Source organism: Euprymna scolopes, chromosome 1 (genome assembly GCF_053919585.1).
Source record: "Euprymna scolopes isolate OS-2025 chromosome 1, ASM5391958v1, whole genome shotgun sequence".
Lineage (NCBI taxonomy): Eukaryota > Metazoa > Mollusca > Cephalopoda > Sepiida > Sepiolidae > Euprymna > Euprymna scolopes.
The window spans coordinates 99953723-99977315 of NC_136482.1; the positions used below are offsets into that span (position 1 = coordinate 99953723).

Sequence of the window (23593 nt, forward strand, 5' to 3'; positions counted from 1 at the left end):
TGCGATAACTCAGAATAATTTACAATGGTTATCGAAAATCCCTTACGAAGAATCATAGGCATTTTAAAAACTGACCTTCGTTTTAGCCGCTCCGTTACCATAAAAAAGGTGTCAAGCAAGGAGATATACTTTCAGCAATCCCCTTCTGTTGCAGTAGATGCTGTTATGCTTAAGACAGAAGAGATTTGCCAAAGCGATTTTTCTATAGGTAGACAAATCCTCTCCAACCTCTCTTACACTGATGACATTGCTCTTGTTAATGAATGCACACATAAACTTCAAGTTTTTGTTAATGTATTAGCAAAGAATGCAAAGGAAATAGGATTAGAAATATACACAGAATGTATGTCTATAACTAAATCAGTTTAACCTAAACATGACTATCTTCATTGAACCCATCAAACATGTTACCCAATGCATTTATTTAGGGCATGAACTGACTTTCTTATGTGATCACGAGACGACATTGAAACATAGAATCGGACTGGGTTGGGCGGCTTTCCAAAAAACACAGCACCATTCTAAAATCAAAAAGGCTGCCGATAACTGTAAAAGTAAAAAATTATTTAATTTATGTCCTCCCAGTAGTTTTATATGCCCTTGATTGTATCACATGGACTAAACAACTAACCAATCGCGTTGAAATGTTTCAAAATCATGTAATGCGTTTCACTACGCTTGATAGAAAAACAAACAAAATATCCACCCTCCGTCAATCTACTTTCCTACCTCGTCTATTTGATAAAATCCAAAGTAAAATCCTTAAACTTTTTGGCCATGTTAAACGATCAATCAGTGGCTTGTCAAAGTTATGCTTTGAGGATATGTTAGGAGGCAAAAGAGGCAGAGGAAATCCACGGAGAAGGTGGAGAGTAAGTGTTTTCGATTGGACATCTCTCAACAGTTAAGTGTCTATCAACCAACTTGCACTGGATTGGAAAGAAATGGCGAAAAATAAGTCACGTAGGCTCGCAATCTGCACGAAGCAGAAGATGCGACTCATGATGATCGAAAAAGTAGAGGAGTACTTTAAATCTAAGGAAACGCCCACAAGCTGAACAATAACCAACTGATACCCATAGCATAATCGAAAATAACTGTAATTGTAGAAATAAGAATCATTATCAACTAAATGGAAGCTGTTTAATTTCAAATGTAGTATACAAATGGGGAATAGTTACTGCAAATAACACTAAGGTTTATATCAGTTTTGCAAGCACTACGTTTAAAAAAGCTATAGAAATCGCATGTGCTCTTTTAAAGTTGAACAAATTGTAGAACCTGATCCGGAACTGGGAGCATGCCTTTTCCACAAGTGCCGGCGGGAGCTTGGCGAATACTTGGCGGATGGCAGTGATCAGGCTGGCTTTGGCGTTGCGAGAGGTCATATTGGTGATGTTCTCGACGTATGATCAAATTAAGTAGTCACGTGAGTTCAGGTTGAGGGAGAAAGTGGAGGGGACCGGTAGTAGCACTTCTAAAAACTGGGTCTATTTGGACTTGTGAACTGGTGCCGAGTCCAGCGGCCACCTGATTGCACTAGGGATCGTCACACTCTTCAGGACATCTAGGTACAATTTAGTGTTGACTTTCAAGCCGACTTCGAAGATATGGTGATGGGGGACTGATGTAGCCCTCGCTTGAAACCACACTAAAGACTAGTACAGTTATTTTATTTATTCGTTTAATTAGTTATTTATATCTTATTTTATCTATGATATTTATTTTATTTCTAATTTCATTTGTTTATTTATTTGTCTATTGAATTTATTTGTTTATTTCCTTTCGATATGAAAGTGTCTAAATGCATATCTATAATATAAAGCTGAACGTCTGTGTGTGTATGTGTGTGTGTGTGTGGTCACGAATAGGCTCCTATATAGTTGACTATTTTAAAAAACTGATTACATATAATGATAGAAGATGTATCGAGGACCAGGAATGGGTATGTTTGATCTGGCAGAACGGTTGTTCATAAAAATTGTGGGGTTTGCATTCGCGCCTGGCCCCCAAAGTATGGAAATAAAAATAAAAAAAAAACGTTTACAAGTATTTTTGATATAGATATACATAATAATACTTTGATAAGTATGTTTCAACTTAAATAGGGATGCTATAATAAAATTATGGGGTCTGCGTTCGCGCCTATACTCCATGGAAATATGGCACAAACTTTCATATCTATTTGTGTAAGTATACTTTGATATCTATGTTTCAGTTTGAAGAAATATGGTATAATAAAATTATGGGGTGCTCGTTCGCGCCTGATCTCCATAGAATGTAAATATGTCACAAAGTTTAACAAGGTCTTTTCAAAGGGGTGAGGGTCCACAATAACACCTTAACTTTAATCTTAATTCACGTTAGATTTTATTTATTTTTTTGAGTTGAATCATATTGTGTCGAATAAATTCACCTCATAAATTCACGTTCTTATTAAAGTGAAAGCAAAAAAAAGTCGATACTTTAGACAATTCTCGACACAAATTTTGCATAACTCTGTTTTTTTCTTCTCCACTTGCACGTGACACTCTTTCGAAAATAGATAAATAGATAAAAAATAGAAAATAAAAACGTTACTTGTTATCGTGTCAAAAGAAGGAAAAATCCTACTCACGTGATTACGTGTCTTTTTAAAAACATTTACATAACCTTTTTATTTTTATTTATATATCTGTTTAAGCTTTTTTTTGTCAGTGTACTAGAAGGAATTCAGTTGATTACAACCCTTTCTGCGTGTTCTTTACATTACAATATAACAACCCTGAATCCGACGACACAATACTACACCGTTCTTATGTAAAACTGAAACGAAACTGTTCTGCTTGAAAAGGGCACAATTCGATTCTTTGCTTTAAAAAACTAAGGCAGTTACGTGTTTATATTTTTAATATCCCATTTTTCTGTTTCGTATTATTTTACCAAAGTAAGTAATGCTTCATTATTTTTCAAAACTGTTTTTGTTTCTTTGTTTTTCGATATTTCGTCGATATTATTTAGTAAGAGTGTTTAGCAGAAAAGCCAACAAACGACTACCCGAAAAAATAAATATACAAGAAATAAATGTTACCATAGTCAATAAAAGTTCAGTTCATGTTTTTTGTTTTGAAATAATTTTTAATGCTCTTTACTTGAAATAATTTCAGCTAATCGAAATTAAAACGAAATTTGAGGCGATAACTACTTAAATGAGTTTTTACATGAACTACACATGCCATAATCGAATATTCTTCAAGCACAAAATAACGGAAAACATTAAAATATGTTTATAAATATTCCTTACGTTGACGGAACTCTCTTAAATTGTTAACACAGAATGCTCAGGTGCCCCTCCTTCAAATTCCAAACGGGGCTCTCCATTTAAAAGTCGTTGCCATTTTGATTTTTTTAAAACTGGTTCGTGAATTAAAAGAACAAATATTTTTACAAACTACTTAAAAATACAAACCAATGAATTTTTCTACCATAAAAGTAACTTTTATTGACTATGTTAACATTTATTTCTTGTATATTTATATTATTATGCATATAACATTTTCTCTTTGTAAGGAAACATCATTTTGTTGGTCACTCTTGACTACGAATGGAAACAAAGTTGATATAAAAATATATATTTTCGCGAAAATTATCTTTACTTTCATCATATTTTGCTTAGGGTAAAATTTTGAGTATCAAAACCTATCTCTTTACAACCCCCTCCTTTTCATAACCTATCATACTTTCATCAATCACAGTTCATTTTATGTAGGCTGTTTTTGAACCCAGTCAACGACGGGTACTTCTGCTAGTATTATTTAAATTTGAAATGCTATCCGTTAACCGATATAGAAATTACTACATTATTACACGTAACTTTGTTTTCATTAATTTGAACAGTTCGTTTACTTGCAATTCAGATAATTTAGACTCACATCAGTAGAGGGGTGCTGGTACGAATAAAAATATGAAAAATTAGCACCGAAACAGTTGCGTATTCTCCCCTAATGACCTGACATTATCTAGAAATCGAAGTATAATACCCCACAATTAAAAACAGCCTACAATTAATTTACGAATGTAATAACTACGAAAATGAAGTGACAAAAGATCCGTATTCTCTATCCTGAATACTCGCCATTAACTGGAAGCTGAAGATATATACTTCACATTTAAATAAATAAAACCCACTGAACAGACGAATCGTCGAGTATTTCGTTTCATTGTTTCTTTCTTTCTATTTTAAATTTATATCGTCGGATTTTTTAAAATATACATATATCTGTAATATAAAGCTGAACGTCTGTGTGTGAGTGTGTGTGTGTGTGTGTGTGTGGTCACGAATAGGCTCCTATATGGTTGACTATTTTAAAAAAACTGATTGCATATAATGATAGAAGATGTATCGAGGATCAGTAATGGGTATATTTGATCTGGCAGAACAGTGGTTCATACAAATTGTGGGGTCTGCATTCGCGCCTGGTCCCCAAAGTATGGAAATAAAAAATGGGGGGAAAAAACGTTTACAAGGGTTTTTGATATAGATGTACATAAGAATACTTTGATAAGTATGTTTTAACTTAAATAGGGATGGTATAATAAAATTGTGGGGTCTGCGTTCGCGCCTGGCCTCCATAGAATGGAAAGACACAAACTTTTTATAAAGACTTTTCATATTTATCTGTGATAAATATGTTTCAGTTTGAAGAAATATGGTATAATAAAATTATGGGGTGTTCGTTCGCGCCTGACCTCCATAGAATGTAAATATGTCACAAAGTTTAACAAGGTTTTTTAATATAGATTGTGAACAGGTATGGAATAATAAATTATGGGGTTTATCTACTTTATTTTTACTTTCATCATATTTTGCTTTGGTTTTGATACCCCCAAATTCGAAGCTATCTCTTTACAACCCTTCCTTTTCATAACCTATCATACTTTCATAAATCAGAGTCCATTTTCTGTAGGCTGTTTTTGAACCCAGTCAACGACGGGTACTTTTGCTAATATATATATATATATATATATATATATATATATATATATATATATATATATATATATCTTGTGCTTCCTTTTTTAAAATTAAATATGTTTTTAACTCTTTTTCAAGATGTCTTTTAACATATTTTGTTAATCATTTGTTCATATATATATATATATATATATATATATATATATATATATATATATATATATTAAAAAAAACATTAAAATCAAAACTAAGCAACCCGACTAGAGCAAATCAGAAGAAGCTTAAACTCGGAACATCTTAACTTTATCTATCTTGTAGTTTCGCTTTTTCTCTTGTTTTTTTTTTTTTTGTCAAATATGCATAGTATTAATCTAAACCAGTCTGTAAATGAGTTCCTCAAATCTAAATTAATACAAAATAACCCGACTTCACAAGTTCAATTATTGGATTTTAATTACAAGGTGGAGCTCGAACGTTCTAACTCGAGGTAGATAAAGCAAAAAAAAAATAAATAAATAAAAAAAATAAAATAAAATAATAAAATTAAGTAAAATATAATAAAAGCATTATCCCCCCCCCACCAACCTCCACTATATTTTTTAAGTACCCAGGATAAAATCAGTTAGGTCTGCTAATTTTTCCTTCTTTTTCGATGTGACCCCAAGAAGGATGGGTCAGACTCTCCAGACCCAAAGCTAAGTTAAAGAATTTTTTTTTATCTATAACCTTTTAAATCTATATTGTCTAAATACCGTTAACATTTGTGTATTGCAAATATTTCTTTTCCTTATTGCCGCTTTGACTTAAAATCGGAACATCTTAACTTTACCTATCTTGTCGTTTTGCTTTTTCTCTTTTTTTTCCCAAATATGTCTAGTATTACTCTAAACCATTAGCCCTGACCGAATGGTTAATTGTAGGCATAGACCGATTCATACCATCCAAAAAATTCCAACAAAAACCCAACAGCCAGCCATAGTTCTCCACAGAAATCACTTTTTTCATAGCTACCAAAGTAATAGATATACTGAGACTAAAGCTGCTTTCAGGACTGCCAGTAACCACTGTAAAAGAGTAATAAAAAATGCAAGAGAGCTATATGCTCAGTCCGTTAAATCCAAAGTAGCTGAGCAGCGGCTTGGTTCTCACCAGTTTTGGCAAATAGCAAATAGAATCCTAAACGGAAGCGTGTGTTCTATCCCAACCATCATCAACGGACCTGAGTTCATCTCGTCAGCAACAGACAAGGCCAGACTATTTGCCAAGAACTTTGCAGCTAATTCTACCCTATGCGATGAAGGCCATTAACTCCCCGTATTTCCTCATATAACACACAGCACTCTATGCAACATACAAATATCTGTGCGTGAGGTCGCCAAGCTAATCAAAAACCTTGATTCCAGTAAAGCAACTGGCCCTGATGGCATTCCAGTTATAGTGCTGAAAAATCTCCAACCAGAACTTGCCCCCATACTTACAAAACTGTTTAAGCGTTGCCTTAAGGAGAAGTGCTTTCCAACATCCTGGAAAACCTCATCAGTATGGCCTGTATTTAAGAATTTAGGTGAAACGTCATTTCCCTCCTGTACAGACCAATAAGTCTCCTGTGTGTCATGAGTAAGTTGCTGAAATCCATATTAAATAGAGAAGTAGTCAACCACCTCAGCAGAAACAACCTTCTTAGTGGCATGCAATATCGTTTCTGTTCTACTAGATCTACAGTAGATGTGCTAACGGTTATATCTCATAGGATTAGTGAATCTCTCGACAAAGGCTTCTTTCCAGGGCAATTGCTCTTGACATATCGAAGGCCTTCGATAAGGTATGGCATAAGGGACTACTTCACAAGATTTCCAGCTACAGTATCACTAGAAATGTTTTCTCAATCATTAAATCATTTCTCTCCGATAGGTTCATAAGAGTGGTGGTTGATGGGCAAAAGTCAGAGACCCTATGTATTAATGCTGGAGTCCCTGAGGAGTCCATCCTGGACCCAACTCCCTTCCTGATCTACATCAATGATCTCCCAAAACACATACTTAAATCATTCGTTGACATCTATGCTGATGACACAACCATCTACGGCAACACATCAAAGGCCGTAAATGACAAAGTTCTCTCTAATTCTCTCTCCTCTGATCTTGAGCGCGTGGTACAGTGGGGGAAGATGTGGCTGGTTACTTTTAATACATCCAAAACCGAGCTCCTATCTTTACATCATCAACGCTCTGATCCCCATCTGGCATCAATTAAAATGGATGGTTCTCGTCTTGGGGAGGCTCCATGTTTTAACAAACTTCTGGGCTTGACCTTTACTCCTTATCTGAAATGGCGCACGTACATCAAGTCTGTTGTCAAGGTCGCTGGAAAACATAGTGGGATCCTTCTACCGCTCCAGAAGATATCTCACTACTGATGCAATTCTCTATCTGTATAAAAGCCAAGTACGTCCAAGGATGGAATACTGTTGCCACATCTGGGCAGGAGCTGCTAAAAACAGCCTCTCCTGCCTTGACAGAGTACAAAATAGACTTCGTGGCTTAATAGGGAATGCCGTTTTCTCTTCCCTGAAACCTCTCTCCCACAGTAGAGACGTTGCGAGCCTGTCTTTGTTTTATCGTTATTTCCATGGCAATGCTCGTCTGAGCTCCAATCTCTGCCCCCCTCGCCAATCTTTCCCGATAAACACCCTAGCTGAAACCACTGTCAAAAATTTTCCCCACTCTTTATCTGTGCCTAAATTAAAACGTAGATTCCATGAACAAAGCTTCTTTCTTAGAACTGCATGCATGTGGAACTCTCTACCGCTTGGCTGTTTCCCTCTTGACTTCAACTTCAAGTCCAACATAAACAAATTCCTGATAAACCGCTCCCTTAAGTAATGACACTTTATCAAACCTCTAATACTAACGAATACTACAACACTACCCCATTGATTACTGTACACACAATAACCCTTATCCCGGAGTGACTTCTGGGCCTTGATAAGTGGTGAACTCCATGTAAAAACAAAAAGCTGAAACAAGTGAGGGTAGAAGTCCAGAAAAAAACTAAGAGAAATGGAAAACACCAGGTGGCTGAAAAAGGCTGAAGATATGCAGAGGCAAGCGGAAGAAAACAATTCTGCAGGTTTCTTCTGATCACTGAAGGAATTGTATGGCCCAAGAATCCAGATAACTAACACCCTCTTATCAGGAGATGGAAACACCATACTGACCAAACCAAAACAGATAATTCAAAGATGGCAAAAATACTTCGGAACCCTACTGAATGTAGAATCCAATACAGATGAGGCGATTTTAAGCCACATAATAGTCTTCCCCCCAGCAGATGATGACACACCAACTCTTGGGGAAGTAAGAGAAGCAATTGATGAAACTAAAATGAACAAATCCCCAGGAATTGACAGCATACCAGCTGAAGTATAAAAGTTCGGTTGAGAACAACTCATGAGAAAACTTCACCAACTAATAGCTAATAGCAAAATGCTGGCAGCAAGAAACGCTGCCACAAGAATTCAAAGATGTCATGATCATCCCAATCTACAAAAACAAAGGTGATCACAAGGACTGCAGCAATTACCGAGATATATCTTTGCTGACCATTGCCAGGAAAACAATGACTAAATTGGTGCAAGCACGGCTAGTCAGACTGGCGGAAAGGGTCCTAAGCGATTCACAGTGTGGATTCAGACATGAAAGATCTACAATAGATATGATCTTTAGCTTACGGCAGATTCAAGAAAAAGCCATTGAACAGTACCGGGAGCTCTACATAATTGTTGTAGACTTCCGTAAAGCATTTGATACGGTTGGCCGAAAAATGCTGTGGAAGGCCCTTAAAGTGTTTGGATGCCCCGATCACTTTGTGGGAATTATCAAACAATTTCACGAAGAAACAAAAGGGAGAGTTGCATTAGAGAATCTAGAAAGCGAACTCTTGGAAGTAAACCACGGCATCAAACAAGGGTGCGTACTGGCCCCAACACTGTTCACCTTATTTCTGACAGCCGCCCTAATGCTGCTTCATCAAAGTATCGAAGAAGGTGTCTTTATCCACATACGCTCTAATGGGAAACTGTTCAACCGTGCAAGACTGAAGGTCAAGACCAAGACAAAGAAGGAGCTGATAACAGAACTACGATTCGCAGACGACACTGCTCTGATGGCTCATAATCAAACTCAGATGCAAAGGATAGTTGATACCTTCTCTAAACAGCCGGGAAGATAGGTCTACAAATCAACATAGAGAAGACTGAAGTGATGTATCAGCCCTCACCAGATAACAACGACTTGCAAGAGCCTATAATAACAATCAACGGCAAGGTGCTAAAAGTTGTTGAAAACTTCAAATATCTTGGAAGCACTCTCAGCTCTGATAACCGTGCTGACAAAGAAATAAACTGCCGAATCCAAAGCGCATGTGCCCCCTTTGGCAAGCTAGACAAGAGGCTCTGGACAAGGGCCGTTATTCGGAGTCTACAAAACCATCGTCTTGCCAGCCCTGCTGTACTCAGCAGAGACCTACATTCTGTATAGAGAATACATAAGGAGATTGGAAGTCGTCTAACAGAGACACCTGAGAAGGATCATAAAGATCAAATGAAGTGACTATATACCAAACACGGAAGTTCTCAGGAGAGCAAACCTAGATAGCGTGGAAGCTACCATTGCTACTATGCAACTACGATGGACCGGCCACATTACTAGAATGGAAGAAAACCGAATTCCAAAGAGGATCTTCTACGGGGAACTGTAAAATGGAACCCACAAAGTAGGAGGTCAGAAGCTTCGCTACAAAGATGTAACAAAGCGGCACTTGAAGGCAATGAGCATCAATGTCGAGAGTTGGGAGGATCAAGCCAAAGAAAGGAGTGGTTGGCAGAACAGTCTCCACAAAGGAAAGAAAGAAATAGAGAGAAAGATTGGAGAAGCCTTAGAGCTGAGACACTGCAGACGACACAAGTCTGGCACCTGCATATGCACTAAGGGTCCGACTAGTCATCGTCAAAACTAATATATATATATATATATATATATATATATATATATATATATATATATATATATATATATATATATATAAGTATATTTGGGAAGAATTTTTCTCTCTTATACATGTTTCATTGAAGAGCAGGGATAATTCCCGTTTGTTTCTCTTGCAATCCATTTTTTCTTTTTGGTGGAATAATGTTCGAACGTTCTGTTCGAGTGTAAAAAGAAATTTGCTGTATAAAAAAATGACCATCAATCAAGCTCAATATGATGGAGAAGGTATGCTGAAGCGCTTTTAATGTTTTTAAACGACATTTCAATAAATTCATCAACGCCATTTTAAATTTATCACTTACCTGAAGACGACTCATGGAAGTCGAAAATGTTCGGCTTGCGACAAATTCCTTTTTAAACTCGAACATAACGTTCGAATATTATCCCATTAAAAATTAAAAAATGGATTGCAAGAAAAACAAAGAATTATCCCTGCCCTTCAATTAAACACACACACACACACACACACACACACACATATATATATATATATATATATATATAGTAAGTTATAAAATATATATGGCAATTAAGCTACACAGAATATTCCGCTTTTCATCCACGCTAGGATTTATCAGCCTGATGAATCCTAGCGTGGATGGAACGCGGAATATTCATAATTGCTATATATATTTTATAACTTACCACCTAGGTCTAGCTACGTATTGAGCACTGTTGAAGTTTACGCATAAATCTATACTTTCGTATATTAATTTATGTGATTAAATGAAGTAGTCACACACACACACACGCGCACACACACACACACACACACACATATATATATATATAAATTCTACAGCCAAACAATGTCACAGCCCACAAGAGCTATGACAGTTAACGAACCGGAAGTTCAAGACTCAACGTTCGCCCTCATTTGGGTTCATCAGTTAGACACATCCGAACTCAGGATTTGAAACCCGAGTCTCTTGCATGCGAGGCAAGCCCTTTACCAACTGAGCAAACGTCCCGCACACAAGAATTTCTATTAACCAACACAGATCAAGTATTTTTATGGCAGGAGGTGCGTAGTCTCCAACCACATCTCTCCAGTTCGTGTACACTTATAAAATATACATACATGAATGAATCTTTAATTATCAACGTTAAGGACTTAAAAGCACTTAAAAGCACTTAAAAGCAGCAAACATCGATAAACATTACTCTGTAAGATCTAATGATTTTTTTTACCCGTGCATACATAGATACACACATGCCCACGTATATATATATATATATATATATATATATATATATATATATATATATATATATATATATATATATACGCAAACAAGATAACGTCAACCAATTAAAAATAAATCTAGCAATAATCACACCAAATACAGTCATACTGTAGAAACTATCGTTAAAAATAAATGTTCGTAAGTCCTAAACTGCTGCATTGTTCAGAAGCTGTGAAGTCATAAAACCACAGACATATTTTCGCTTTATAAAATATTTTCTCATTTGTATTTTTCCCACCGCAATCGTTTCTTAGCAAAATATTTCCCAGGGCTTAAAAATAGTATTATAAATAAACATTGGATAAAAAAACATAAAACCAATCAAAGATCCTGAATTTTGTCGGCATTCATTTTTTTTTTCACGATACATATTCCTTTGAAAAAAAGCTCCTTACACAATCATATAAGCATATAATAATAAATTGACCTGATTTTGTTAATTATCACGTCTCTCTTCGATCAAAGCGTCGGATTCTAACCGGCAGAATGGCCAGTCGTGGATGTTGCTAAATTTAACCAGAAATGTGCATGCTCTAAACGAAGATTACATAAAGATTTCAGAGACAGACTTGCGCCAAGCTCTGGTCGACTGGGATCAGCGTGTGATGTTTATCCTATCCGAGGTCGTAGAGAGAGAGAGAGAGAGAGAGAGAGAGAGAGAGAGAGAGAGAGAGAGAGAGAGAGAGAGAGAGAGAGAGAGAGAGAGAGAGAGAGAGAGTTGTCCATTTTCGGTTCAAATTTAGAGTTTTTTAAAACTGATTTTTTTTTTTTTTTACGTTTTTGTTTTAAACAACTTTGTGTCTAACTTTGCCCATGTAGGACACATCTAGATAGAGATCTTATGTTACCAGACACGAGAACCCTCAAATAAAGATTTATTTAAATTTTTTTACTGTGGTTATGGAAATTCAACTGAGTTACATCAAAGCCGGCTCTAACTACCTCCAACCCTCTCCCCCGTTCGGGGATGAGTGAAGTTTTTTAGGAAAGAGGAGTGAAGAGGTGGGTTCACTAGGGTTCTGGCGGACTTTTTAGTTTTAGCTTTGGAGCCTTACTTAAAATGTTGTCAGAAAAAATATATAAAGAGTCGCGTTTAACAGTCACAAAACCGGAATCATGCAAAAGAAGACGAGATAGTTAAAGAAAAGTGTGTAATGTACCATTTTTTAAAACTAAGCTAAAAAAATAAAGAAGGAAGGACATAACGGAATAACTGAAGTAAAATAAACCAACGCCAATAAATGTCGAATTTGTTTTTTATTTATTACTAAAACTTCTATTCACTCCAAACAAGGCACATTCCCACTGAGACGTAATAGGCTACTGTAATTAGGGACCAGATTTATAGAAAGCATCTTAAGTAAGGAGTTTGGCACAAAGATCTAAATTTTTATTTAAAAATTTGCATGTTGGTACAGTCAGGGAATAAGGGAGAAAGGAGAGAATTCCAAATGCAAACGATCTGAAGAAAGAAACGATTAGAGTATAAAGATTTTCAGCATCTTGTGGTTTCCGCACTGAAAGAGTGGGATTTTGCTGCTAGTCGGGTTTTTCGGCGGCATTTAAGCTGAACAAGTACAATTAAGGTACAGGGTGATCAAAAAGTCACTGAAGGATTTTGAACTCAAATAGATTCTCTATTTTTGACGATATCTTTCTGTAATTTTAACACAATATGACTGAGACATTGGAAAATTATTTTAAAACAATGCAAAATTCAAACAATCTTTATTCATGAAAAATAATGTCTTTTAAATGTTGTCCATTTTTAGTGTCGCATATTTGTGCTCTGTCCAAAACATTATTCATGACAGCTTGCAGATCTCTGGATTGAGATTTAACTCCTTTATTTCGTTCCTAATGTTTTCTTCAATTCTTGCAAGGTTTGGAGTTTGTTAACATAGACTCTTTCTTTAACATGGCTTGAAAATTCCGTCGATAAGCTCTTTGAGTCCAAACAATTGACGATAAACTCTTTGAATGAAAATATTTGACCTCTGATTTTGGTAAAATAATTTCACAACTTGCGTATGGTATTCAATGCTATACTTATCTATAATTAATTTTCAAAATATTATCTGCAAAATATCTGAAATAAAGAAAAAAAATAATCATTAATGGTAAAATGACAAAGACTTCGGACGCCCTATATAAAAACAATGTTAAGCGTGTCGTCATTGTACGAAAACAATTTTCAAAATTCAATAATTTTTGACTTTAAGTAAAATATTTACTTAAAATGGTTCAAACTGATTAAAAGTTTACTATTCTTAACCATTTGGACAAATTAAATACGAAGGGTGTATCAAAAGTAATACCTCCTATTTTTATTCTACTCGAATGGATCAGGGGGGATTGCAAATCGTGTTGTTATGATGACCGAACTTATGAATTCATGACCTGAAAGTTTCATCTCTCTATTGCAGATATTGGCGGTGTGAGACTAAGAAATCAGACCCTGTCAGGGACCTTTACTTTACAGGCCATCATCATAGTCGATATTTAATTGAATTTATGAAAAAGCAAACACGCTTATATATATATATATATATATATATATATATATATATATATATATATATATATATATATATATATATATATATATATATATATATATATATATACACAGTAATAGTTAATATTTAAGTATTGAAGCGGTAATAATTTAATCTAAGCATCAAGATAAACAAAATCAACAAATCTAATGTATTAAAATTGCGTTTTCATTAAATTTGAAATAATCTGATTTTTATAATATATATATATATATATTTTTATATTTTAGTCTTTGCTTGCGCAGTGGACGCACTTCCTTTGGGCTGGTATGGAGGTAAGTATGGCAGCTTATTTTGTTTTGTTACGTTGGATCCTCCGAATTTTGGTCCCACTCGGCACCCGAAATTTTAAATAACCAATATTTACAGAAACTATTACATATATATTCTTAAAGAATTTATTAAAAAAAAAATACTATGCATATCGTCAGATAATCTAAGCGTCATATTTTAACGTTTTATAACATATCGGACATGTATGTAATGCCCTTCACATTTTCTTTTAGTTAGAGAATTATAATAAAGGTTTTCTTTTCAACATTTTCAATATTGATTACGTGGTCTCATGTTGTCATGAAGTATGTTGTATATTTTTCTACATTGTTTTTACCTTGTCTTTATTAATCAGCACTGCTCGAAGTTATAAATAACAAAATAGAAGAGATTAAAAAATGCCGCGGTTTTGAAAGGCCAGTAATAATCAAAAGAAACGCAGTGGCAGGATTGACAAAAATATGTTACAGAAATTATGCTTCCGATTCTGTGGTCATAAGTACCGTCAATAACTGCCACGACGTTTATTCGTAACTGTATTTATTATGTCTGAGTAAGCCCGTTTGTTCCCGAAATGGGTACATCAACTCACACCATAACAAAATATATGTGTAACATCTTTATATTAGAACTTGTATTCATCTCAATCTGTCGCTTTATATTTCTCCTTTTCTTTCTTCCTAACCCTCTTCCATTTCCATTCAGGCTATTCTGGCGAAATTGCCCCATAGCCTCCTAGAGATGCACGTAGAGGTTCAGGAACACTTCCATTATTTCTCCCGCTTAACTTTACATAAAAATACGCTTTTAGATTTTATACAGATTCTCTAACCCCTTTTCTATAAAACAAACACAAACACACGTAGACACTGAGTTACACCCTCCACATACATACCAAGTTGAAGATGTTCAAGAGGGAAAACTCCCGAATTAAAACGAGGTTATTAAGAGTGATCAATAAAAAAAGAGCAAAATATAATACTTTTATTTATATAGACAAATATTACATAGTCGCTACACTGAACATGCTAATGTTTTGAACAATTGGTTGGCAAAAAACAAAAGTCCTCGCCAGGCGACGTAATATGGCTTATGTGTCACTGATGTGTCATGTATTTTTTTTGTAAAAATAAAATGTTAAATTTAAAAGTAAGAAACGGAGGGGTGATAGGCGAAGTGACATTTTAGACTCCAAATATAGGAAGCGATAGGGGAAAGAGAGCGTCAAGACTTAACAATAAAAAAGGCTGGCTTTTGTGTTGTGGGAGGTCATGTTGGAGATATACTCAATGTATGATCAAACGGAGTAATACAGCGGGTTCAGGTCAAAGGAGGAAGGGTCAGTCAGAGAAGGGTACACAGTCGTAGCACTCCTTCTGAAACCAAACCTGGGTTTCTTTACACCAGGGGATCACCACATTCTTCAGCAAATCCAGGTACACTTTGGTGTTGACTTTCAAGCCAGCTTCGAAGATGTGAGGTGGCATGGAGTGGCCCTCACTTTAAACCACACCAAAGACTATAACCGTGGCCGGAAACTTCTTTGAGCTCTGCCCTCAAGTGTTGAACCGCCGGATGTGTATTTTGATGGTGCTGGCAATGGCCCGGTTGTCATAAATTTGATCGGTAGATAGCATGTTGTACAGCGGCGCATCGCAGATCTCGCTTGTTAAACATTGTGTTACTTTCAGACATGACAGAAGGTTCCTATTATAACATGATCAGCCGGTCACTGGCATGAGACTGGCTTCACCTATTACACTAATCGTCTTAGAAACGGTTCCATGATAATGTAACGATGGGCCAGTCACTGAGGCCTGAGTATCAATAGGAAAAGCATACCTGAGATGTTGGCTGTGGCGGTGTGACTCCTTCTTCTCCCAGGAAACGTCTTTTTTGGTGACATTCGGGTTTGAATCTTCTTTTTCCTCAGGGCCGCCTCGTTCTTCAATGGAGGCATTTATGGCAGACAAAAAAAAAACAAAAACAAAAAAACAACAACATGCAACACAATTGTAATATATATTGTATAATCTGAACTATTTATTTTACAAAAAATATATTACAATATAATATACAAATTATAATTAATTTTTACAATTAAACCTAGGCAATAGGCTCTTCGAAACTAACTAACCTACCCTAACCAGTATTGAGGGAGGGGTGCTCCCCCCATTTACGGAGAGACAGAAATATGCGTGCTCACCTAATGACGGTCCGGACAGAAAGAGGGCGATCTAGAAAGGGAATTCTGAGAATGTATTTCTTTGTATCTCTACGCTCATGGCCAAATCACTACTCGGCCATGCTGTAGAGTGTGTTAGAAACCGTGGCACTGAGATATAGTGCCACACTATCGCCTATGGGATTTGTACACAACTGGTTAACTAGTAGAGGTCTGCAGCCCCCCCCCCCCAAACCCGGTTTTCATCAAATGGAAAAGAAATCATGCTGTATTTTCTACGGCAGTAATTTTCTCGTTTCACACACACACACACACACACACACACACACACACACACACACACACACACACACACACACACTATATATATATATATATATATATATATATATATATATATATATATATATATATATATATATATATATATACTCATGAACAAAAAAAATGGGCCAGGAAAGAAATTTACAATTTATTGCACAAAAAGCTGCATTACACAAAATGCAATTAAATAATAAACGAAAATGAGCAAAAAATATAAAGAGCAAGATATTTACTTTAATAAAAACTTAGTATGGAATGGAATTGCCCTTAGATCTTTTTAAAAGATCAATTCTTTTTATCATGCTCTCAACCAACTTGGAGCACTGTGAAGAGGAGATGTTATTCCATTCTCTTTGTACTGCTTCCCATAATTTTTCTTTGTTGGAAAAAGTTTTTCTAACTAATGCACGAGATATTATAGCCCAAATATTTTCCATTGGGTTTAAATCTGGGCTTTGGCCAGGCAAAAACATCACATAAATTGAATTATCAGTAAGCCACTTCTTTGTGACTTTTGCTGTGTGTGCAGGGGCATTATCATGTTGAAAAATAATGTCATTGTTCATTTCTAACTTCTGGATGCTTGGTAATAGACCTCTTTCTAATATTTGAATGTATTCTTTGGCATTAATTGACGCATCACATCTGATAATTTCCCCAACTCCTGCAGCAGAAAAGGTCCCCCATACCATTATTCCTCCGTTTCCATGTTTTACTGTGGTTTTTATGTAATTCGGTGAAAATCTTTCTCCGGATCTTCGGATGCAACGTTCAGGGGCATCACTGGCAAGGCAAAATCTTGATTCGTCCAACCAGAAAACATTTCTAAACCAATCTGCATCTTTCGTACCATAACATGATGCAAGTGTCTTTCTGTCGCTGATGTTCTTCTTAGTTAACAAAGGTTATTTTGCACATCTTTTTGATGAAAATCCTATTTCCTTCATTCTTCTGGATATTGTCACTCTAGAAAGAGAATTTCCTTTTGCTGTTTCGAATTGTTTGCTATGGTCAACATAAGTTTTTTTGCAATCCTTCAAAACGGTCATTTTAAGCCTGTGATCGTCCTTCATTGTGAATACTCTGGGGCGACCAGAACCAACTTTCCTGCTCACTGTGCCTTCAATTTCGAACCTTTGCCCAATTCTCTTCACAACTGAAAGAGATGTTGCCACCTTTTCTTCTTTCAAAATGTCGAAAATCTGTTTGTAAGTCAAATTTGCCTGTCGTAATCCTGCAATTCGGTTTTTAATTTTTTCGTCAAGATGTCGTCTTACTTTTCTTGGACTCATCTTTAATACTAATAATCTGAAAAATACTAAATAACAGCTAATTATTAGCAAACAAGCGATAAAAATTTTAAAAATTGTTTTCTTTCCAATTTCAATCATGGCCCATTTTTTTTGTTCCAATTTTAATCATGGCCCATTTTTTTGTTCACGAGTATATATATATATATATATATATATATATATATATATATATATATATATATATATATATATATATATAAACTTATAGCTTGCTTTATTTTGAATATGATGTGATATGATCTGCTGATTATCTTGTGCTGGAATTTCCTTCATTTTTGTAAAAGCAATATCGTCTGAAGAGGTCCCTAATTACTTTTAACTGGCTGACCTAAACATATGAATGTGTAGCGACATATTAATGCTTATTTAAAGCAAATAAAAAGTATATCTTGCCCTACTTCGGTATTGAACACTTTTGGATTAACTATCTTAAAACTTCATTGATTGCTTGACATCTGAAAATAAGTATATATTGACCTGGAATTATATCATGTATGTACATATGCATCTATCCTCAGTAAAAATCTCCAGACCAAAATTATTTAGGAGAAAGATCGGTTAGCGCCTCTGGTGAAGAGACTCATTTGAGACTTTGAAGAACTTTCCTCTCCTTAAAGCTATTGAACGTTTTGATCCGTTATTTTGCTGGTTTTGTGACCAGCCAAAAGTTGATTTATGTAACCTGGAATCTTCATCTATTATATAAATCTCACCTGTCTGTTAATGTGTGTGTATGTACGTATGTATGTTTGTATGTCCGCTAAAACTTTCGACGAGCCAAACAAAAATTGACAAACTTGGTATCGTCTTATAGTCAGACCTTCGGAAAAATAATATCGAAAAATTGGCCCGAACAGTCAAGTCTAAGTTGGTAATCTGACCGTTTTTCTGCAGGGCGGGGGGGGATCATCAAATTTAGTAAAATTTTAACGTTAAATACTACACAATACTATTGCTAATGTTATTTTATACATATTTGAAAAAAAAATGCTAACTAATGACCGGATTTGACGTCAGCTTCCTTTAATGGCGACTTTTAATACTTACATTAACCGCTTTCGAAGGGTAACTTGATATTAAAACTCAGAGTTAAATATTAATTTTCGGGTCAAAATAATTGTACCAACGTGATTATCACATTTCAAAACGTAAAATAAATTTTCATGAAAATCGAAGAGGGAAAAATATAATTATGAGTGATTGAAAACATTTACCGACGAAGATCAAAATTAGCAGTTGCTATATTTTAAAACGTATAACAATGCATTTCTATATGAAAGTCTAAACGTCTGAGCCTTAATCCCAAATATTACGGAGGGAAGGGAGGGGGGGTAATATGAATTAATCAACGTTTTTTTTTAAAGCCTTATACTTACAGATTTTAATATTATACGAAATGTGAATTAATGGATTTGGTGAGTGTTTAATGAGACCCCAGGCTTAATCTCCTCCTTATTTTCGTAAGGAGGAGGGGGGAGATAATAGTCAGACGTGTTTACCTCCGATGATGACGTCATTACCTTCTGTTAAAAAAAAGATGCATATAATATATTTATGATATACCACATTGACATAAGATGTCATATTCCAAAAATCACATGGCTGAACTGCTGATTCCAAAAATCAGGTAAATAAATTAGTGCACACTAGGGCTTATTTGTAACATTCCAAAAATCACGCAAATATATCAAGTAATCCTGAGTTAAGGAAAGGGGGAGTAAAGTCACTGGAATGCTAAGACTGATACTACACTCAGAAAGTCATGTTAAGGTAATAATTGCCTAATCCTACCCGTGTTAAGGTTTTTTGTATTAATTTCGAAAGTTAGTATATTTTAATCAGTGGAGTGGGGTATGAAATCAGTCCCAGAAATGGATGAAACCGTTTACGATTAAAACATTACATTATTTCATGTATATTTTTAACACTTGGGTGAGGGATATAAAGTTAGTCCCGAAAATGACTACAACATTTTACGTTTAAGACATACTTTATTTAATGTATATTTTTAATGGTGGGGTGGGGAATGAGAAGCCAGTCCCGGAAATGGCTGAAGCCAATTACGATTTAAACATTACTTTATTCCATGTATATTTTTAATAGTGCGGTGGGGGATATAAAGTCAGTCCCATAAATGGCTGAAACATTTTATGTTTTAAACATTACTTTATTTAATGTATATTTTTAACAGTGGGATGGGGTATAAGAAGTCAGTCCTGGAAATGGCTAAAACCGATTACGATTTAAACATTACATTATTTCATGTATATTTTTAACAGTGGAGGATATGAAGTCAGAAATGGCTGAAACAGTTTATGATTTACGCGTAGATATTGCTTTATTTCATGTATATTTTAACCATGGGGTGGGGGATAAGAAGTTAGTCCCGGAAATGTCTGAACCAGTTTACGATTTAAACCTTACTTTATTTCATGTATATTTTTAATTGAGGATATGAAATCATTCCCAGAAATGGCTGCAACAATTTTACTTTTTAGACAATACTTTATTTAATGTATTATTTTAACAGTGGGATGGGGGGATAAGAAGTCAGTCCTGGAAATTGCTGAAACCGATTAGGATTACTTTATTTCATGTATATTTTTAACAGTGGGGTTATTAAAAATGAGTGTCTAAATTAGTAGGGGGCGATAATGTGGGCTAAAATTATTAAAATGATTGTCGAAATTAGTAATATATCCAAAAATTATGAAAAATGATGCAATGTGAATTAATTGATTGGTGTGTTTGTAATGAAATAATTGGTCCAGGCAATTTATCAGTTTCTGTAGGTGGTTACCAATAGCTTTCTGAATTTTCAATGTTAACTTCGGGGAATGATGTCACAGTTGTAGTGGTTAGTAGAAAGACACAATTATTTTGCGTTTTAACGTGCTTTGGAGTTCTCTATGAATTAACAAATCTCTACTTTTGGGGTGGGACTGGAGGGAGTAATGTCCATTTTGGGGTCACCATGCAATCTCCCACAATGTCGTATTCCAAAAATATGGAATAACTATGGAATCATATCCCGGAAATGACATCGTTTCTCTTACTAATGTGTTGTTGGTGGTTGTGGTAAGGAAGGGGGAGAACTACATTAATATTGAAATTTGTGGTAAAGTAAAAGTTGCCTAATCATCATTCATATCAATGCATTTATATAATTATTAGGAAAACCTGCTGAGTTATGGTCAAGAAATGATATCATTTCATTTAAAATTATGGTGTCAGTAGTAGGAAGGAAAAGAACCCAGTAATGTGGACTCTCGTAGTGAAGCAAGGGTTGCCTAATAACTAAGCTTCTCAACATATTTGTTTATTTGTTTGTAAAACCTGCTAAGTAATCTTCCGAAAATGACGTCTTTTTTCCAAAGAATTTTGTTGTCGGTAGTGGGGAAAAATTAAACAGAGTAATGTGAAATTTGATAATGAAGCAAAAGTTGTTTAATCACTTAACTGTGTCAATGTATTTATGCATTAATTTGAAAATATTGCTGAGACATCTTCCAAAAATGATATAATTTTTCTTACAATAATAGTGACGTTAGTGAGGAAAGGAAAGAAACACAGTAACGTTGAAATTTATGGTGAAGCAAGGGTTGCCAACTCAATAACCAACACAAAGTTTTTATGTATTAGTTTGGAAATCCTAATGATCCATCTTCTAAAAATGATTTCAATTTTCTTAAAATTATGCTAACCTTGGTGGGAGGAGAAATTATTTCATATGTGGTGCACAATACCTGTCGAGAGCATGTTAAAGTGTTTTATATATGTATACAAATTACCCCTCCGGAGGTAGGTAAACATATTTTAAATATGTGTTGTAAATTACCCGTCCCCAGAAGGTAAAATTATTTCATATACCTTCTGTAAATTACCTGTCCTAGGGGAGGTACAATTATTTCATACATGTGTAATAGCTGTCCTAGTGTAGGCATAATACTCTTTTGCTCGAAATAGCAAATGATACATAGACATTGAAAATTCCTCTCTCCTAAGAATAACAAATATGTTCAAAATCAACTTCAATTTTCTCATTGTTTATACAGTCCAGAGCAACGCCGGGTAGCTCTGCTAGTCCTAAATAAAGCAAGAGCCACACACACACACACACACACACACACACACACACACACACACACACACACACACACACATATATATACATATATGCACTATACTTATTACAGTTCTGAATTTTTGAGATGAGGAATGATTGTTCATATTATTTGGATTAATCGGACTACTGTTCTCACCTGAACTGTTATTTGCACAACGTTTCTGTTGATGTAACCTCCGACCTGCTTCAGATGTAGAGGTTACCATGTTTGATATTAGGAAAGGGTGGGCTACATACTTTTGAGGTTTCGTATTTAGGTTCTAGTTAAAATTAAAAAAAAAATTGAAAATGAAAAAAATTATCAAAGAACACACTACGAGATATTTCTTAAATATTTATAGCACAAACAGGAAGGGAGGGCTAAAATTTTATTAGGTCTGGTAAAACATTATTTACGAAACTATAAGCATAATTGTTAAAACACGTGTTATTCTCGTAAAGAGATATCTCTAATTCCCATTAACGAGTTTTTAAATACGTAAAGTTTGTAACTTACATTTTAGACTGAGTTTTTGTTTTAAAGATAATTAAAAAACAAGAACATTTCAACAAGTTGAGATTCTTTACTGTTGATGTTGCATCTCGTTCAAATAACGATTCTTACTGAATCTCCGAAGTTAAGCAACGTTGCTCCTAGTCACTACTTAGGGAGGTGACTGTTTGAGAACACCAGTCACCGTAAGTTAAAATTGGCTCTAAAAGCAAATTGTCTAACATTTTCGGAAAATACAAAATGGGCCAAACAAATTTTATACATTTTATTGCACTAAAAGCTATATTGAACAAAGAACAATTGAACAAGGAAACTTAAACGAGACTAATAACACAGAACAATACATTTAATTTAATAAATGCTTAGGATGGAATCGCATTCCCTTTTGATTTCTTTAAAAGATCAAACTTTTTAGAAATGCTCTCAACCAAAGTGGAACACTGTGAAGAGGAAATGCTATTCCATTCGCTTTGCACAGCTTCCCACAGTTTGTGATTCTTCGAAAAAGTTCTTCCATCCAATGCATGAGACATTATGGGCAAAATATTCTCGATTGGGTTTAAATCGGGGCTTTGACCTGGCCAAAATATCACATTAATTGAATTATCAGAAAACCATTTTTGTGACTTTAGCATTGTGTGCTGTGGCATTATCATGCTGAAAAATAATGTTCTGAGATATTCTCAGCTTCTGGATACTTGGTAACAACCCTGTTTCTAATATTCGAATGTATTCCTTTGCATTGATTGACTTCTCACATCTAATAAGTTCCCCAACTCCTGCTGCAGTAAAAGTTTCCCATATCATTATTCCTCATTCCGGTGTTTAACTGTCGTTTTTATGCAACTTGTTCTTCAATTGCACCGTTCAGGAGCATCGAGAGCATCAATAACAAGACACAATCTTGATTCATCTGACCAGAAAACATTTCTGAACCAGTCTGTATCTTTCTTGCCATAATGCGAGAAAAATCTCTTCCTATCATTGATGTTTTTCTTAGATAAAAATGGCTCCTTTACACACCTTTTGGAAGAAAATCCCATTTATTTAATTCGTCTAGATATTGTATATC

General features: G+C 35.0%; 1 protein-coding gene across 2 annotated transcripts in view; it reads left to right on the forward strand.

Annotated features, from left to right (window-relative positions):
* Positions 1-23593, forward strand: part of LOC145259643 (uncharacterized) — a 99947-nt gene that overhangs the window by 12935 nt on the left and 63419 nt on the right. For both annotated transcript variants that reach the window (XR_013864189.1, XM_080117324.1), the window contains exon 3: positions 14038-14082. Coding sequence is in view for 1 of the 2 variants with exons in the window: in XM_080117324.1 (XP_079973450.1) it covers positions 14038-14082 (45 nt within the window). In the remaining variant the exon portion in view is untranslated. The remainder of the gene's footprint in view (positions 1-14037; positions 14083-23593) is intronic.